The sequence below is a fragment of the Ornithorhynchus anatinus genome, chromosome 7, assembly GCF_004115215.2.
Source record: "Ornithorhynchus anatinus isolate Pmale09 chromosome 7, mOrnAna1.pri.v4, whole genome shotgun sequence".
Taxonomy (NCBI): Eukaryota; Metazoa; Chordata; class Mammalia; order Monotremata; family Ornithorhynchidae; genus Ornithorhynchus; species Ornithorhynchus anatinus.
In genome coordinates, this window is record NC_041734.1 from 59092119 (window position 1) to 59111136 (window position 19018).

At 55.4% G+C, this 19018-nt stretch overlaps 2 protein-coding genes across 2 annotated transcripts in view; one reads left to right on the forward strand and one right to left on the reverse strand.

The window, feature by feature from the left end:
* The window catches only part of ADORA1 (adenosine A1 receptor), a 38415-nt gene extending 35501 nt beyond the window's left edge, over nucleotides 1-2914 (forward strand). Inside the window, exon 2 of the mRNA XM_029068805.2 lies at nucleotides 655-2914. Coding sequence (XP_028924638.1) covers nucleotides 655-1294 — 640 coding nt within the window. The 3' untranslated portion in view covers nucleotides 1295-2914. The remainder of the gene's footprint in view (nucleotides 1-654) is intronic.
* On the reverse strand, nucleotides 1626-15783 carry MYBPH (myosin binding protein H). Its single transcript, XM_029069652.2, has 11 exons — nucleotides 15579-15783; nucleotides 15100-15234; nucleotides 12695-12862; nucleotides 8400-8488; nucleotides 7970-8165; nucleotides 7642-7781; nucleotides 7291-7450; nucleotides 5589-5725; nucleotides 4586-4772; nucleotides 4036-4067; nucleotides 1626-1802 (listed from the first exon to the last, which is right to left on the reverse strand). Exons 1-11 carry the CDS (start codon nucleotides 15745-15747, stop codon nucleotides 1626-1628), a joined length of 1590 nt encoding a protein of 529 aa, XP_028925485.1. The 5' UTR covers nucleotides 15748-15783.
* Nucleotides 15784-19018: the final 3235 nt, after the last annotated feature.

Sequence of the window (19018 nt, forward strand, 5' to 3'; positions counted from 1 at the left end):
GCCGACATAATTACTCTCCCAAGTGCTAAATAAAGCGTCTGCAGTAAGCACCCAATAAACGCAATTGATCGACCGACTGAGGTGAGAACACCCGCCTTCACTAGTAGGAAACAAAGCTCCTATTTGGCTGCTTCCCAAAGAAGGGGGAGGATTGGGGTCATGATATTGATAAGAATAATAATAATAGCCATAATAATAATAGTGATAGTGATATTTGTTAAGCACTTTGTGCCAAGTACCAGTTGTAGATACAATCGGATCAGACCCAATCCCTGTCCCACATGGGACTCAGTCTCAGGAGGGAGGGAGGACGGGTATTGAATCCCAATTCTGTAGGTGAGGAAACTGAGATCCAGAGAAGTGAAGTGACTTGCCCAAGGACACACAGCTAGCCAGTGGCGGCGGCGGTGGGATGAGAACCAGTTCTCCTAACTTCCAGGCCCGTGTACTCTCCACTAAGGCAAGCTGCCCGGGGTGGGGAGGAAGAGGAGCTGGAAACTTGTGTGAGGGGGTCTCCATTAAATGGTAAAGCTGCAAATGAGAGGCGGCTAATACACAGAGCGGCATCAGACATTTGGAGGGCCCTGTCCCCTGAGCAGGCAGTGGGGGAGGCGGGGACTTCATGTTTCTGTTCTCTCTCCCCTCCCCACCCAGGTATAAGCTGATGGTGACCCCTCGGCGGGCAACCATAGCCATCGGCGGCTGCTGGGCCCTCTCCTTCCTGGTGGGGCTGACGCCTCTGCTCGGCTGGAACAACCTGAGCGTGGTGGAGCAGAAGCAGGGAACCAACGGCAGCCTGATGATCAAGTGCGAGTTCGAGAGTGTGATCAGCATGGAGTACATGGTCTACTTCAACTTCTTCGTCTGGGTCCTGCCTCCGCTGGTGCTCATGCTGCTAATCTACCTGGAGGTCTTCTACCTCATCCGGAAGCAGCTCAGCAAGAAGGTCTCGGCCTCCTCTGGCGACCCCCAGAAATACTACGGGAAGGAGTTGAAGATCGCCAAGTCCCTGGCCCTCGTCGTCTTCCTCTTCGCCCTCAGCTGGCTGCCCCTGCACATCCTCAACTGCATCACCCTCTTCTGCCCGTCCTGCAGAACTCCCAGCATCATCACCTATATCGCCATCTTTCTCACCCACGGCAACTCGGCCATGAACCCCATCGTCTATGCCTTCCACATCCAGAAATTCCGCCTCATGTTCCTGCAGATTTGGAACGACCACTTCCGGTGCTGGCACCGGGGGCCGCCCCTCCCCACCGAAGACGACTTCCAGGAGGATAAGCTGGACATTTAGGCCCGATCCTGGCCCCGGTCCTCCCCAACCCCACCATCTTATCCTGAGCCTGCCCCTCTCTCCTCACCCCACCGTCCCCAAACTGGGATGCTGGCCTTCCCGAGCCCAGGGCTCTCCCATTTAGCTCCATCCTGGGGGTTTTGCCGACACTGCCGTGGCAGGGCGGGGAGAGGGTCTTGAGGGGAGAGCCCCAGTAAAAGCAATATGGCTCTCTGGCTTTGGGGTGCCCATCCCGGAGGGTGAATTATTTCAACCCATCTGCACTGAGAGGGCTATCCTCTCTCTCTCTCTCTCTCTCTCTCTCCCTTCCCACCCATTTCTCAGGGTCCCTTTAGATCATCTTAGGGATGAAGGGGAGAAGGAGTTTGTCCCCCTGCAAGGAATGATGCAGCCTGGGCAGCCGCAGGGCATCCACACTGCTTCGACTGTCACATCTGCCGGACCCCATGTGTCTTGCCAAGAGGGAGAGGGTCTGAAGAGGATGAGGATCTGGGGGCAGGGCCTGGGCCTAGGGGAAGGGCACGTTGCTCTCAGAGAGGGAAGCTCCTAGAGCCCTTAGTTCTGACCTGAGCATTGAAGTGAGGGAGAGTTGATGGAATATATGGTTCTCTCTCCCCAAGGAAACATGGGGCCCAACCCTGGACATACCCCAGTATGCCTGGGGACCCAGCCCTGGGCTTGGTTAAGGCTGAAGGCCATAGCAGAAACATTTCAGATTTCCCTTTCCAGAGGTCCAACCGAGGATCTGGGGTGGGGAGCTGCAGCAGGGCAAAGCCACCCACAGGGCCCAACATTCTTGCCAGAGCTGGGGCAGGCCAGAGAAGGGTCGAGCTAGCGGGGACTCTGGCAGCGCTCACTCCCCAGAGATAAGCCGAGAGGGGAAGTTGTGGGGGAGGCCCTGTGCTAGGAGGCTGGTTTGAGGTTGAAGCCTGGGTGAACTCTGAGGCCTGGGGAGGAGTCAGAACAGCAGTGGAGCCAAAGCTGAACAGGGCCAGGCCTCCCCTTCCCTGACCTTGGCAGTCCCAATCTGAGGCCTGCTGGGAAGCATCTGGTCTCTGTCCTTTCAGCTTGGGGGCAGGACCTTCATGTGCCAGGGCCAGGAGTCCAGGAAGAGGCTGGGCAGAGCAGGGCACAGGATCTGCCATGAGGTCTCAATGGAGAGTAAGGACAGGCTAGCCACTGCTGAGACCAGGAGAGGGCAGGACCTGGCCGGGATCCAGGTGGGTGCCCGGTCACTGATGACTCTCTCTCCCGGCAGGTAGCGACTTTTCCTGGCAGCCCCCAGCTGCCTGGCGAAGGTGGAGGATACCAAGCCTCAAGGTGACAGCTGATCTGTGACTGCCCCAGACCAGGTCCTTGTGGAGGGGCTCACTGTCCCCCTCCTGGCACCTGACTGGCCCCACTTAGGCATGGGCACCTTTGACATGAGCCACGATAGGAGAACTGGGAATGGTGGCCAGGCAGGGGAGAGACTCCTTCTCCATTGCCTAGCTAGCTCGAGTCCAGCCCTCGCCTTATACCCCAGATGCTTCCCCTCCCTCTCTCCGTGCCCCCACCGTAAATTCAGGGGGCTGGGGAGGCAGGAGGTGGGAAAGGCTGAAAATAAAAGATCGGCAGATATCTGTGGTGTAGTCTCGGCCCCAGCTGAGTGGGTCCTCAGTGAGAAGCCAGCCGCGGGCAGGAGAGAGAGCCAGATAATCGGAACCCATAGCGGGCAGTGGGGTATGGTGAGGTGGGCAGTGGAGGGTGGCTCTCAGGCCCCAGTAGAACATCAGTGACCCCTGCCCCTCAGTAACACACACAGACCCTCAGGGTACAACCAAACCTCCCACACATGTTTATTCAGGCACCATGCCCCAACTCCCCCAGCCCCCACCACCCCCCACTCCCCCATTCTGGGATGCAGCCGCTCTGGAACTTCCCAGTTCTGGGGCTGGATCCGGCCAGGAACCCCAGGCCCAGTTTCACATCCAGATCACCTAACCCAGGGCTCTAAGTTGAGGCTCCTAGGGCCGGAGTGGGGGTGGGAGTGGCCGCCTGGGGTCCCGAGGCTGGGGCCCGGCTCGACACTCATCCGGCAGAGTCCATCCGTCCATTCATCTGACCATCCGTCCAGAATTGGAGGCCAGGCCTGGCCTTAGAGAACTCTGCTCATCCCAGCATCTGGGGGAGATGATTGTCCAACTTCCTCACTCCTTAGTCCTCAATCACCCAGGGGTGCCTAAAGCAGCCAGTCACCCAACACCCCCTGCCCTCCTCCACCCGGTTGCAGCCCTACCCGCCCCCTACCCCCCCACATCTCGACTATAGCCATTTTTCAGTGAGCAGAGGGAGGAGGGTGTTGGGAACTGGGTGAAGGGGGGGATCAAAGAACTCAAGGCTTTGGTCCAGGCCCAACCCTGTTGCCATTTTCCAGCTTGGCTTGGAAACTCCCAGGTTTTGTTGGTGGCATGGGCCAGGAGTCACATACCCCAACTGGCTTCATCCCAGCTGGAAACCTGTAATTACCCCATTGAGTTGGGGCCCTGACCCAGTCTGCCCCTCAGCTCTAGGTTCATCTCTCAAATCCAGTCTAGCCCCAGCGCCCCCCCCCCCCCCCTTCAGACTCCTCCTCAGACCCCTGGGCCTACAGACAGGGAGGGAGGGTCTCTGCTTTCCTCAGACTTCCTTGTTCCTCCCAGTAATGTCCAAGCCTCAGGGGGAGGAGATTGAGGGGTGGGAGTGGTGCAGGACTTCCTTACCTCACTCTTCATCTCTCTGAGCTTCCGGGACTCTAGTGCGAGGCTGAAAGAAAACGCCCCAAAATTAGGTTCCCAGAGTCTGCCAGATTTGGGAAAGACATGGGTGGAGGGGCAGTTCCAGCCACATTAGGCTCCCAGAAAGAGAAGGAGCACCCTAGAATCATAAAAACCTAGGACAAGAGGTCTTCTTAGCCTTCTAGGCCCCAAAAGGATGTTCTTCCATTACCCAGGGCAGGGGATTCCTCAGCCTTCCTCTCTCCCTCCCTCTGAACCACCAGAAGCCCTCCCTGACAGGAAGTTCTTCCTGTGTCTATCCTCACTCCCTCCTATTGCAGCAAGAGCCCATTTCCTCTGACTCTGCCTTACGGAGGCAAGTCTCCTCTCAGAGCACGCTCAGCCCAGTTCGTCCTGCCCGCCGGTCAGCCGAGTCAAACCGGGCCCAGAAGTCTCTCTGTTGGGAGCGATTCCTGCTAAGACCAGGCAAGGCGGGTCTTCCCCCAGGATTCCGATCTCCTCCACCCCCCTCCGCGGGCTCCACCTCCGACCCTACCTTTCACATCTAGTCTGCAGTCCACGGATGCTTCCCCCAAGGCGTTGATGGCTTTGCAGGTGTAGACGCCCCCATCGAAGGGGCTGGGCTTGCGGATTTCCAGGGAACAAACCCCGTGGTTTATGAGGGCCCGGTATTTGGGATCACCCTGGATGTCTATCCTGTTCTTCATCCAGATGATCTTAGGCTGGAAAACAGGGAGTGTGGGCAAGGAGGTTACCTTGGAGGATTCTCCAGCCAGGAAGGGAGGCAGAACAGGAGGGAGGGGGAACAGCTAGGAAGCAGCATGGCCTAGTGGCAAGAGCATGATCTTGGGAGTCAGAGGATGTAGGTTCTAATCCCGGTTCTGCCATTTATCTGCTGTGTGAGCTTGGGTAAGTCATTTAACTTCGTGCCTCAGTTCCCTCATCTGTAAAATGGGGATTAAGGCTGTGAGCCCTATATGGGACAGGGACTGTGTCCAACCCGATAATCTTGTATCTACCCCAGTGTTTAGAACAGCGCTTGGCACATAGTAAGCACTTAACAAATACCATACTTATTATCATTATTATCATTATCCCAAAGGTGGGGGTAGGGGGGCAGCGGCTGGGCACCCTAGTCTTGCCGCCCGGAGTCGCGAGGGACATGATCCGTGTCTAATTTGCAGCTGTGTACTCTTTCCCAGCTCTTAGTACAGTGTTCTGCACACAGTAGATGCTTAATAATCACTACTACTCTTGAGCTCCCCCGGGCAGGGCCCTGCAGTAAGCCCCGGGGGCAGGACCAGAGGAAGGAGAAGTTGGATACAGGAGAGAGCAGAGCTGAGGTGCAGCGGGGAGGTTAGGGAAGAGACGTGGGGGAGTCTTAGAGCTGAGGATCAGGAACTTCACTCTGATTCTAGTGGCCCTCAGCCTTGGGAGCCACTGTGCAGTTGGAGGATTAAGGCTGTACTCATGTTTTCTGCCCTTCCCTCTCCCCAGCCCACCAGGACTCTCCCGCGGCAGGCGGGACCCCTCCTCACCTTGGGGGACGCACGGACGCAGCAGAAGAGCTGGGTGCTGTAGCCGGTGGTGGTGGTGCGGTCCTGAAGAGGCTGGGTGAATTTGGGGGCTTCGGAGAAGTCTCTCTGGATAAAGCCCCCAGTTTTGGCCACCGTATCTGGGGTGGGGAATGGGGAGGGATAAAGAAGTTAGAGAAATGAAAGTCCAAAGAACAGGGATGTGCTAAGCTGATTATAGTCATAAGAGTCTGGGGGGAGCCCCTTCTCCTGGCCTTGAGATTTGCTGGGATTAGGAGGCTTCCAGGCCTGGAATGCAGGAGGAAACTCTATACTGGGGGTGTGGGATGAGGGGAGGGAGGATAGGATGGACAGTCCCAGGATAGACACACATCCCCAGGAAACAGCGGGAGCCTGGGAGTCAGAGGACCTGGGTTCTAATCCAGGCTCTGCCATTTGCCTGCTGTGTGATCCTGAGCAGGTCACTTTACTTCTCTGTGCCTCATTTTCCTCATTTGTAAAATGGAGATTCAATCCCTGTTCTCCCTCCGGCTTATACTGCGAGCCCCACTGTTGGAGAGGGTGTCGTGTCTATCCCAGTGCTTCATACAGCGCTTGGCACATGGTAAGTGCTAAATAAATCCCACTATTCTTCTTATAATTATCATCATTATTAATAACTCTTGCCTGGGCTTTGGATGAGGCTCTTGGAATTCAAGTTTTCTGTTCTTGGACTGTGAGCCTCATGCGGGACATGGAACTGTGTCCAATCTATTTATCTTGTATGTTCCCCACCACTTAGTACAATGTTTGGCATACAGTAAGCACTTTACAAATATTATCATTATTATTATTATTATTATTAGTTCCCTCTCAATCTCCTTCTTGCCTGCAGACCCAGCAGCTACAGGGCACTGAAACTGGGCATCCGTTAGCCAACTCAGAGCTGAGTGAAGACAGGGTTTCCAGAGTCACAGAGCTAATCCCAGGGAACCAGACAAGAGTGAGAGAAATAGATGAAAGACCAGGGTGGTCTAGTGGCTAGAGCATGAGTCTGGGAGTCAGAAGGACCTGGGTTCTAATTCTGTCTCTGCTATCTGCTGTGTGACCTTGGGCAAATCACTTCACTTCTCTGGGCCTCAGTTACCTCCTCTGTAAAATGGGGATTTAGACTGTGAGCCCCATGTGGGACAGGAATCGTGTACCACCTAATCAGCTTGTATCTATCCTAACACTTTGTACAGTGCCTGGCACAGAGTAAGCACTTAACAAATACCATTAAAAAATTTAAAAAAATTAAAAAAAAATAGAATCCTGGAGCTGGAAGAGACCACTAGAGGCTATCTGTTCCAGAGCCTGGTCCGGGCGGGTGAGTGCCTAAGCCTGTCTGGGCAGGGAGTCAGGGAGACAGAAACAGAGAAGCAGTGTGGCTCAGTGGAAAGAGCACGGGCTTAGGAGTCAGAGGTCACGGGTTCTAATCCCCTCTCTGCCACCTGTCAGCTGTGTGACTTTGGGCAAGTCACTTCACTTCTCGGTGCCTCAGTTACCTCGTCTGCAAAATGGGGACTAAGACTGTGAGCCTCATGTGGGACAATCTGATTACCTTGTATCTACCCCAGAGCTTAGAACAGTACTCAGCATATAGTAAGCACTTAAACAAAAAAACAAATAAGAAACACAGGAGGGGCTTCCTTTCCCCTCAACTCTGCCATCCTCTGGAGCTCACCTGCTTTCTGGATGTGGGCGAGGTCAGCGGTTACCGGGGCAGTGGGGCTCAGGCCACACTGATTCTCAGAGAAGACTCGGAAGGAGTAGCTGTTACCCATGATGAGGTCGGAGACGATGCAACTGGTTTGGTGGTAGTGCTCCAGGACGGTGAACCATTGCTGCAGGGATGCAGGCCGCCATCACCCGGCCGCCCTGCCCTGGTGGGCTCCTGGAGCGGAACTCCCAGGATCCTCCCTGCCTTCCATTTCCTTGCTGCAGTCCCCACCCTGCCCACGGGGACTGAGATTTTGGCCCTCCGTCCTCCACCCTTCGTCCCCGTCCCTCGGTTCGCCGCCGGCTCCAGCCTCACCCCGGACTTCTTGTCCGACTTCTGCACCGTGTATCCCGTGAGCTCCGTGTTGCCGGTGTCCAGAGGTGGTGTCCACTCTAGAGAGGCGTTGAAGCCCCACACGTCCACTAGCTTGATGCTCTGTGGGGGCCCAGGCTTCTCTGCAAAATCAGTGGGCACTCAGAGGGTCCCTGGGGGCAAGTGGGTAGTGCCCCCTGCAGGCAATTGCCTTCCTGGGCTTTAATTCTCTCCTCAAGCCACCTCCCTAGGCGGGGCGGGTGGTGGTGGGGGGACTCTCCCCCATAGCTTCAGCACATCCCCCTTGCCCCGTCCCCCTCAACCATCGTACCGATCACCAGGATGTGAATGGCGGCCCTGGCCTCCTGCCCGTCCTGCTGCACGCAGAGCTCGTAACAGCCCGAGTCCGTCCGCTCGGCCGCACGGATGAAGAGAATGGAGTCACGGTCCCCACTGCGCACGCTCACCCTCTTGGGGTCCAGGGTGCTTCCATTGTGGGTCCAGGTGGCCTGGGGCTTGGGCTTTCCCTGGAGGAGGGAGAGGCCCGGGATTGAGTCGGGATCTTCCGTCTGGGCCTGGAGGATCCCAGGCCCCCAGAAGAAGAAGATGTCATGGCATTTTTCTCTCTGGTAAAATATATCCTCTCCCTCCCACTGCCAACTGTCTGCTGCCAAACCACAGATCCCACCTGTCCATCTCAGATCCTCCTCCTCCTCCCCTCGATTATGTGAGAGCCCTGAGTCGGGGGCTATCTTACTTACCTGAAATGGAATCTGCAAGTTCACCACTTCTCCAACCTGCCGTATGTAGGTTTGCCGCAGGAAGCGGGGCACCCAGATCTTGGGTGTCTCTGAACAAAAGGAGACAAGAGAACCAGGGTTGTCAATGGCAAGAGTGGGTGAGGTGGGGTGTGGGGAAGAAGGGGGAACACAAAGGCTCAGCCAGAAGGGAGCCTAAACCGGCTGATGTCCCTCCACCCCTGCCTCTGCCTGAGTCTCTCCTGCTGACACGAGAAGGAGCGCCTTCTTGGAGCTGAAGTTTCCCTTGGTTAGCCACAGCTGAAGACATTCACCCCCAGCTCCTACTTTGGCCCTGTACCCCCAAATCCTGGGGCTTTGGGTCAAACTCTAGACAGCCACAGGGGCCTGAACCAGGAATAATGACTCAGGAAGTAGATCTTAAAGTCATCCTGCAGGCACCCACCTTCCCTCAGGACTATGACCGGGCAACTGCACTGCTTAAATATCCCTAGAAAAGTTTCTGGCACTCCGGTGTATTGCAATTTCCCAGGGATGAGAGTCTATTTCCTGCTGGGCTCTGACTCCCGGCTCAGAAATTCCTTTGAGGCCAGGATACCTTCCAAACCAGCCAGCTTTTGGGGGCTGGGGTGTCTTGGGGGTGGGTCGGGGTGGTCTTGGGAAGTCTGGAAACAGCTTCCGGGCTCGAGGGGAAGGGTGACGGGTGATGGGTGCCTGCTGATCTGGCCTGCAGTTAACCTACACCTGTTCAATATGTTGGACCTTGGACACCTTGACATCCAGGATACCTTAATAAGTCTCCCTCCACTTCAGCTCCTGCCCTGGAAGCTCGTGGTTTGGATGGCCCTGGAGGGAAGGATAATGGGCTGGGGAGATGACAGGGATCCCTCCAGGAATACGCTTTAGGTACTTGGAATTTCCATGAAGAACCTTGTTGCAGGGCCTTGGGATGGCATTGTACTCCACCACGAAGCCTACATAACTTGGGTAGAATAAGGTCCATTTTGAATTCTGGCTTAGTAAAGGGTCTCTTCAGGGGTTGGTTTTCCCGAATGTCACCGACAGCCCCAACTTAAGGGCCTTGTTGCCCGGAATGCTGGGCAGCAGAAGCTGTTGTAGAAACAGGTTCCTCCGTTTCAATTTTGTTCTTTGATTCCTTCGTCTGGGAGATTAAGAGCTCACCTTCTGACACTGAAAGGAAGGTGGGGGTCATGGGAGGACATTGATCTGGGTCATGCTTGAAAATTTTCTATGCTGGTCACTCTCACTTTCCTACTGCTCCTTTTATCCCTCCCAACCAGCCTGCCCAGCCAGGACCTGTCTAGGAGAGGAGACGGTGGAGGAGGGTGAAGGATAGGCCCTCTGGCTCCCTTCCCCCACCCTGGGCACCGAAGGCCAGGCAACGGTTGACATCCCTCGCGTTCCGCTGGCAACTCTGCCCCGGCCAACCCTCGACATGTCTGAGAGCCCACACATTCCCTGGGCAGTGCAGAGAGCTTCCTCCAGCTGGTTCCCATAGTCTCTCCCCGGGGGGAGCGGGAGCAGGAGGCAGCAGTGAGGTCTGCATCCCTGCCAAGTGGAACAGGAAAAGCCAACTCCCCTGCCCCTGTCCTGGCTGTCCCTGTCCCAGCTACCCCTGACCCTCCAGGGTCGCGTGTGAAGAAGAACTCCTGAAGTGAACTCCAAGGCCCTGCAGAGGTCTTCTTGGCCTTCCCTCCACACAGGACTGAGCCCAGCAGATTTTCAGCTTAAACATCTCCAAAGAAGCAACTGCACCTTTGGTGCCCCCATTCCGGTGTTTTCCCATTTTCCCAGTAGAGATATTTCTGAAGTTCTAGGCCCCTCCTTTCCTGCCACTATAAAATCCCTCCTTGGTAAGGGTTGGGGGTCACCTTGGGGTCCTTCTAACCTAGCATGGTGAATCACAGTGTCCTGCCCTCGGAGGAGCAGAGGTGGCCCTCTCATTGAGAGCTGACTGGGGGAGGACATGGCTCCAACGCGGGGGGGAGGGGTTGTGGGGAAACACGGGGGGTGGTGCTCTGTCTTCGCAGGAATTAGGCTGCAGGGCATCCGCCCTAGGGTACGGTGTGCAGTAGCACCAGCGAGTCTAGGAATGAGTTCTGAGCAGCTGGTGGAGGCGAGGAATGCCTGGCAAGGGCAGGTGGCCGGGGGGGCAGGGCGCGGGGGGCAGCTGAGCTTTCCAAGCCTCCTTTCTCCAGTCCATCGTTGGCCTCTGGATGGGTCTGCCCCCGGCTCCCTCCCCGACCCTGGGGAATGTGGCTTTGTCTGCGTCTCTCACAGGGCAGGGGAGGCAAGAATGGGACGTGCGGGGGCTGGGGGGTTGGGAGGAGGGAGCCCGGGGCCCTCGGTTGCCAGAGGGAGGAGGTGAGATGTGGGTTGGGGCCGAGGAGAGTTGGGCAGGCAGCTTCTGGGCCTGGCTGGGAGTCAGGAGTCCTGGGATCTTTTCCCAACTCTGCCACAAGGAGGCTTGAAGGACCTTGGACAAGGGTTTTCCTGTCTCAAATGGGATCTTTCCTGGCCTTATTTAGAGGGTCGGGGCGGATTTGAGGGGTGAGGTAGCCAGATCACGGGGCAAGGAGCGGGTGGATAACAGTTTTAGAGTCTAAACGTGTTAACAGGGACTTTGGGGGGTGGAGGGTTGCAGGGGTTGGGATCCCCCCGGCGGGATGCTCCGAATCCAGGGGGTCCGAAGGGGCTCTCTGACATTCCGCTGAAGGTGTGCTCATAGGGGGGTGACGTCCTAGGGCAAGCGGGGAGTCTTCCCCTCTCCGAGGTCTGAGGTTTCCTTGGAGAAGGGTCAGGGGCCTAGGGAAGCAGAGAATGCTGGTCCCCAGGAGGTAGGGAGTGGTGGGTAGGGGGGCTCGAGAAGTCCAAGGAGCCTATGTTCCCGGGAAGGACGGCATAGTTCTTAAAGCTCCCCGGGAGAGTAGGATCCACATGATTCGAGGGGAGCCAGACTGGGTGGCGATGGTGTGGCGGGCACCTGGGAGGTGCTGGGTGAGTAGACTCGTTATGGGCAGCGAATGTGTCCTCTAATTCTGTTGTCATATACTCTCCCGAGTGTTTAGCATAGTGTCCTGCACATAGTAAGCGCTCAATAAATACCACTGATTGAGTGAGCTAGGGGATCAGGGGAATGGCCAGCAGGTGCAGCAAGGATTAATGAGTCTTTCAACCCAGCTCCACCCACTGGCTCTTTAAGTCTCCCTGGGAGGTCCTTGGGCCTTGCTGAGGATATGGGGAAAGTGAGGCTGGGATTCCAGCTTGAACAGGCATGGGTGTGAGGCGGTGACCCTCGTCCTGCCCCCACAAACTGGAAAACCCTGGGGGCAATGGTCCCTACTATCTCCTTTTGGAGCTGGTGCCTCTTTTGGGGGATGATTATTCCTCACCCCTTTCAGCTGGGAATCCAGCTGGGAATTTTCCTTGGACTCCAGCTTCAATCGCTCCTGGTACAGCCCAGGCCAATGATATGGTTTTAGTGGAGAGGATGGGGCTGGGAGTCAGAGGATGTGGATTCTAATCCCAGCTCTGCCGCTTCGCTCCTGCGTGAACTCAGGCAAGTCGCTTCACTTTTCTATGCCTTAGTTTCCTTATCTTTCTAATGGGAATTCAGTTCCTATCCTCCTTCCCTCTTAGATTGTGAGCGCTGTATGGAATAAGGACTGAGTCTGACCTCTGCCTGATCTAACATCTACACCAGCTCTTAGTACTGTGCTTGGCATTTAGTAAGTGCTTAACACATTCTACCATAATTGTAATTATGCTCCCCTCTGGCCTTATACAGAATCATGGCAAGGGCAGTGTGGGGAATGAGAGCTCCCCGAGACCAGTGCTTTCACCAGGAGGGGATGGAGATGACTAACAGAGGGGGTAGGGCAAGAGGGCCCACCTGCTGACAAGTGTCTGTTTCCACCCTGGAGCTGCTTTTGCGGCTGTCTCCCTACCACCCCCTGCACCCCCCCACCAGGTTTCAGACAACTGACTCACTGTCATTAAGAAGCTGAAATCTGATCTACCTTACCAGAGGGCTAGCTAATAGTAACGAGCCTAATGCATTCCACAAATAGAAATATTAGTAACTGGGAGAGACAGTGGGAATCAAAACTCTTGAGCTCTGGTCAGGGACCAGGGAGAAAGCAGTTGGTCCATCTCTTTTGGGCCTCAGTTTCTCCATCTCTAAAATAGGGAGCAGAGGCCATCCAGCCTCTGCTAGCCAGTGGGGAGAAGAGGTTTGAGGACAGAGCTGGGGGGAAATGGCAAGCCGGGGTCTTTACCAACAATCTCACGGATGTGGACAAGCTGGTCCAGGGTGGCCGGGGGGCCTACCCCAGCCGGACCCACGGCTGAAACCCGGAACAGGAATTTATCTCCCACGGACAGGTTCCGGAGAGTGTGTTGGGTCACCATCATGGGCTTTGGGCTCACAGGCACCCATTCTGTTGCTGGAAGAGAAAAGGAGATTGAGTAGATTTCAGATCACAGAAATGAGGACTCTTTGAATTCGATTCCCTTCTTTTTTATGAAATTTGTTGTGCTTACTATGTGTTAAACCTGTTGTCTGTTCTGTAATTTGCTGTTGTCATGTACTCTCCCAAGTGTTTAGCATAGTGTCCTGCACATAGTAAGCGCTCAATAAATACCACTGATTGAGTGAGCTAGGGGATCAGGGGAATGGCCAGCAGGTGCAGCAAGGATTAATGAGTCTTTCAACCCAGCTCCACCCATTGGCTTTTTAAGCCCCCCTGGGAGGTATCCCTCCCTGGCCCTCTATTTTATTCAACTCTCCTCCCTCCCTACTCATATGCAAGGCATAGGACAGCCCACATTGGCTCCTGCATGCTTAGGAGAAGCAGTCTCTGGCCATGGAAGCTCCCTGATGGGAGGCCCAGAGGCGGCTAGAGACTTCAATCAATCAATTATTTGTGTTTGAGCGCTTGCTGTTACAGAGCACTGTACTAAGTGCTTGGGAGAGTACAATACAGTAGAGTTGATAATAGCGTTGATAACAGAATTGAGAGACACATTCCCTGCCCACAGCAAGTTTACAGTCTACAGCTTGCTTGTCTGCTGTATGACCTTGGGCAAGTCACTTAACTTTTCATGTGCCTCAGTTTCCTCACCTGTAAAATGTGGATTCAATATTAATAAATACCATAATTATTGGTATCATTAAGTGCTTACAGTGTTCCAAGTACTATAGTAAGCATTGGAATAGATAAAAGATAATCAGGCTCTCCCCTCCTCTCTAGCCTGTGAGCCCCAAGTGGGACAGGGGCTCTGTCCTATCTAATTACATTGTATCTACCCCAGGGTTTGGCACATAGTAAGCACTTAATTATTACACTGAAAAATTAGCTTGGCAGGACTGATTTTCAGGAAATGGAGAAGCAGCATTGCCTAGTAATTAGAACACAGTCCTGGGAGTCAGAAGGCCCTGGGTTCTAATCCCATCTCTGCCTCATCTTCTATGTGACCTTGGGCAAGTCACTTAACTTTTCTAGGCCTCAATTACTCAATCTGTAAAATGAGGATAAAGACGGTGAGCCCAGGGTGGGACATGGATGGTGTCAAACCTGATTATATTGCATCGACCCCAGCATTTAGAACAGTGCCGTGCACACAGTAAGCATTTAATGAATACCAAACAAACAAACCCTGTTGGGAGCAATTTTTGTTTTTCCCCCTACTTTGGAGTATGAGGCCAAAGCTTCTCATAGCAGGTTTGTTCTTACCCTAGTGCCCCAAGCTCGTTGCTAGCTCAGATTTCCTGTGCCCTTGGGCTACTATTCTACTATTATTATTATTATTATTACTCAGGGACAGGAGGGTGGGACACTCCGTGAACAACCTCCTCCTCTTGACCTCCAGGTGGGGGCAGAATGGCCAACATTGCAACCGTCCTGGCGGGCAAAGGGATAATATGCGTGGCAACGGGAAGGGATTTGAGGAATGAAGCTCCTCCACTTCCGCCCCGCCCTCTGCTTAGTGGCACCAAGTAGGAGCAAGTCAGAGCCAGAGGTGGCTCCGAGCAGCCCAGACACTGGCCCACTGGTTTTTAATATGGATTTTTTAGAATAGTATTTGTTAAGCACTCACTATGTGCCAGGTACTGTTCTAAGCACTGGGGTAGATTCGAGGTAATCAGGTTAGACACGATCTTAATTTCCATTTTACAGGTGAGGGAACTGAGGTACGGGGAAGTTAAGTGACTTGCCCAAGGTCACACAGTAGACTGACATCGCCTGGTGAGGGGATAGGTGTATCCCTTACCCAGGGTGGGGAAGCTACTGCCCTATCGGTGTGGCTCAGCAGTCCTCATCTTTCACTGACTCCTCAAGAGGGTCAAATCATCTAACCCTCTGCTTCCTGGACAGCTTCCAGATGCCAAGATTCTCTCTTGTTCCAGGAAAAACCTCTAGAGCTGGAGATTTTCAGACACTCTTTTACCTCCACCGCGGAGAGTAAGACCCCAGTCAGTCCTCCCTCAACTAAAACCTCTCACGGATCTAGATACCTTCAAGACCCTCAATTCCCAGGGTATGGGGCCTGTCTCCTCCCTCACCTGCGGAGGATGAAATCTCCATTTGGAGAGTGCCGGGGTCTCCTTCTCCACTCCCTACGAGGACCCCACAGCTCCTGACCCTGTCCCTCTTCCCTCAGGTGGGGCTGGCCAACTCACCTCCATCCCCACATCGCTCCAGCAGGTAGCCCTGCAGACCTGAGCTCCCCAACTCCTCTGGGGGCTCCCAGGACAGAGTTACAGAGCTATCGGTCACATCTTCCACAGTCAGTAGCAAGGGAGTGCTGGGAAGGTCTGTGAGGAGAGCCCAGTGGGTTAGAGCGAGTGATGCCAGTTCCGTACCCTCCCAATCACACCCTACCTTCCCCCATGTCCCCCCGTCCTCCCCCCACCACCCTTGGCTCTCCCCCACATCACCCAGCCATCTCCACTCCCCCATCACCCCATCTTCTCCGACAACTCCATCACCGCCAGCCCTCCTCCGTCCCTCCCATCACCCTCATCTTTCTCCCATCATGCCCAGTCCCCCACCCCACTCACTCCCTATCACCGTCAATCCTTTCCATCCCGTCCTCTTCCCCACTCCCACATCCATCTCTATTGCCCCAACTGCCCATCTCTCCCGTCTCTCTCCTCACCTTCCCTCTGGGGCCCAGGCTCAGGGGTGGCAGGGGGCCCCGGGGCAGTTTCTCTGAGTTCCAAAGTCACCTCTTCTACCTGTGCTTCTGAGCCCAGCTCCTTGGTCAGTTCCAGGGCTGGCTCCGCGGGGCAGCAGTCCGGGGTCTCGCTGACCGTTTCTCCTGTCATCTCCAGAGCTGCACGTTTGGTGTCCAGAAAGAATGATCCGGGGGGCTCAGGATGGCCTGGACTCCTGGCTCCCGAGTTATATAGCCGTTGGTCGCCCCACCCCCAACCAAACTATTCCCAGCTGTGGGTTCAGGTCGGGTGGGGGAAGGAGACTACCAGAGCCAGGAATAGCTCGAGAGGAGGAGCCCAGCGTGCCCCCAGCAGGCTCTGACGTCTCCTCAGGTCAGACCCGGAGACCTCCAGATTCTGACCTTCCCCTTCTTGTCAGGGGAGGGCCTCCTAGAGGAGCTGGGCAATCAGTGAACTTGAGCCATTCACCTAGGAAGCCCTCAGGACTCGGATCTGGTTCCCTTGGCTCAGGTTGCCTCTGACCTGCTCCTCGACCTCCGTGCCTGGCTGCTCAGATGCTGGGGAGAAGTCACTGCCTCTCCAACAGGCACGGCTCCCAACCCAGCCCATCCAACTGACTCTGACCCGGGCACCCACATGACCTACCCATCCCCCATCTCCTGTGCTTTTATCCCTCATTCTCAGGACTCCTGACACCCCACAGATCCTTACCTGCCTCATCCTCCATCCCTCCCATCTTCCAACCTGGAGCTGCAGGGGATGGGCTTGGGGGCGTCATAAAGATAGGAGGGGCATGAAAGAGGTTTTGTCTGGGACACTGCTAGATTGAAAGCTCTCTCCGCCTGTTAGTTGCCATCTGCTGCTAAGTGTCCGACTCCTCTCCCCGGACCTTAATGCTTCACCTTGTCCCCAGCTCTGGCCAATAGAGCCCTGGGGCCCTCCTGACCTTGGATGTCCCTGTTTGGTGCCTCAGTTTCCTGATGTGAAATACAGGAACCATAGCCCTACCCTACCTCTCAGGGATGTTGTGTGGATGTTTAGTGAATGGCCCCCATTAATGCTCCCATTTTAGAGGCCCCCACCCCCCGACTCTCCCTCATCCTCTGAGAGCGGGGAATAGAAGAGGATAGAGATGAGATTGGAAGGCTCAAAGGAGCACGGGAACGAACCCTGGGCCCCGAAGCCTCTGAGGGAAGGAGGTGGTGAGCACACTGGGCCCTGGGAGTTTGTTCCTGGCCTAGGTGGAGCTGGGGGCCTGGCCTGGCTTGCCGTCCTCCTGCCCGAAGACAGTGCCCCACAGATGCCAACCCCTGGCCCCACTGCAGAGGCCAAAGGGAGAGGCAGCATCCCAGAGGACGAGTGAGTTTCAGTGGCAGTGGCGCTGGCAGCAGCGGCGGGCAGCAGGGATTGGCTGTGGCGATTTCCACCCCTTGGCCGAGGTGTCGGATAGGAAGGTTCTGGTCTCCTGGGAACGGCAGGTGCCACTGGGGGTGACGGTCCCCCCGGTCGGTGACTCAGGTCCCAGGCATCGGCTAAGCCTGAGACCTGATCCCCGCCCGGGCTCGCACCCTGATGCTTCAGCTATAAGTGATAGTGACCTTCCACCTGACTCAGCCCTTGGAAACGCTGGGGCAGACGGAGGGGGTTGTGGGAGCTGGTACCCCTGCCTGAGCAGGGCAGGTCCCCTTGAATACCCCCTCTGGAACTCCTTGGTTCCCAGATCCCTAGCCGGGCAGCAGTCACCTCCAACACCAGGAAAGGAGGGGTACTGATGCGAATGGTGTCCTGTGCCCGTGATCCCCAGTGCTCACACCCCTGGTTCCCAGTGCTTATTTTTAGCAGCACTGCCCAGCACAGGGACAGCATCTCCAGGGAGAGGGGCTGACTGCCAGGGGCTTCCATGTCCTTAGCCACTGTGGGTGACCTCCCCTCTTCTTCCCCACCACCTCACCCCTCTGCTTTCCCCCTGACTTCAGAGACACTCAGTGTGTCAACGTATGCGTGGCATTCACTACCCTGACCAAACAAAAGTCATGGTTCTGCCATGGGACATCATAGACCCCTAAAGGTCAGGAGAAATCCTTGGCACCAGAGCCCGAGTCCTATCACGTCCTCTTCGTGAGGCTTGGGGCCAAAATCTCAATTTCTCCAGTCCTCCCCAGGTCTGGGAAAAGCAGTTCCTTAATAATAATAATTATGGTATTTGTAAAGTGCTTACTATGAACCAGGCATTGTACTAAGCGCTGGGGTGGTTACTAGCAAATTGGGATGGAAAGAGTCTGCGTCCCTCAAGGGGCTCACAGTTTTGATCCCCATTTTACGGATGAGATAACTGAGGCACAGAGAAGTGAAATGACTTGGCCAAGGTCACACGACAGAGGAAGAACTGGGATTAGAACCCGTGAGTGACCTCTGACTCCCAGGCCTGTGCTCTTTCCGCTACACCAGGCCGCTTCTCAGCTTCTTCCCTGATGGACCTCAGGAGTCTTTAGATTTATTGGGCGTGGGCGTGGGAATGGGAGGGTCTTTCCCCCTCCTCTGGACCCCCCATGACATTAATGCAGGCATCCGCTATCCCACCCCACCTTTGACCAGCCCGTCCCCTGCCCTAGGTCCCCGAAGTGAGCAGCCGCATTCTATCCCACTTGTTCATGGGTTACTACAAGTGAGCGACCGAAGGAGACTTTCATGTCCACACAGCTGATGGTGACCTGGGCAAGAGAAAGGAGGGTTTTTAGAACTGGTCTCCTCAGGAGAACGGCCTGGGTCCTCCCAGCTTCTCACCTAGCGGCAGTCATCTCCCCGAAACCTAGGGCTGCCTGGCCTCGACCTTGACCCTCTAACCCAAGCCAGCCCCAGAAGGTGCCCTTGCTTTAGGTCAGCTACACACCTTAGATTTGGGTGGGGCTGATGCCTGGATGGGGACACTTTCAATCCGCTCATTTTCCTCAGATGTTTTCCTGTTGGGGTTGACCCAGGAACAGAGGGGGCTTTTCCTGCCCCAAATCCACATTGCCCCCACTGCCCCCAGTAATGCTAGGAGATTTTGGGTTGACCAGGAGTACCAATTAGACCCCTGAGTGCCAGGATAGCTGTAGCGGGGTGGGGGGGGGGGAGGTGGTGTGTGTGTGTGTGTATGTTGGCAAGGGTTACGATGAGTTAGACCTGGTAAAAGAATCCAGCTCTCCAGGTGGACTTGGTGTGGAGTCTGTGGCCCCCACCATAGCAGGGTCAGGCTGCAGTGGACCCCTCCAGGCTCGGGCTCAAACATTTTGACCAAATTCAGTCTATTAGCCCCCAGCAGGGACTGCCCAGGGACTCACGGGGACTGCAGGGGATCAGTAAAATTCTTCTCAGGGAGGAGGAAACTGACTCATTCTGAGAGGCCTGTGACTCTGTTTCTTCAGCACTGAATGGGTCT

Excerpts from the sequence above, each read along its gene's own strand:
- MYBPH (XM_029069652.2), bottom strand. The coding sequence starts at position 15,747 with ATGACAGGAGAAACGGTCAGCGAGACCCCGGACTGCTGCCCCGCGGAG. Across the intron at positions 4,068-4,585 it reads CTGCAGACTAGATGTGAAAG|AGTCCCGGAAGCTCAGAGAG; the intron begins GTAGGGTCGGAG and ends GCCTCGCACTAG. Across the intron at positions 1,803-4,035 it reads TCAGAGAGATGAAGAGTGAG|GCCCAGGCCCTGCCCCCAGA; the intron begins GTAAGGAAGTCC and ends CCCTTCCCCTAG.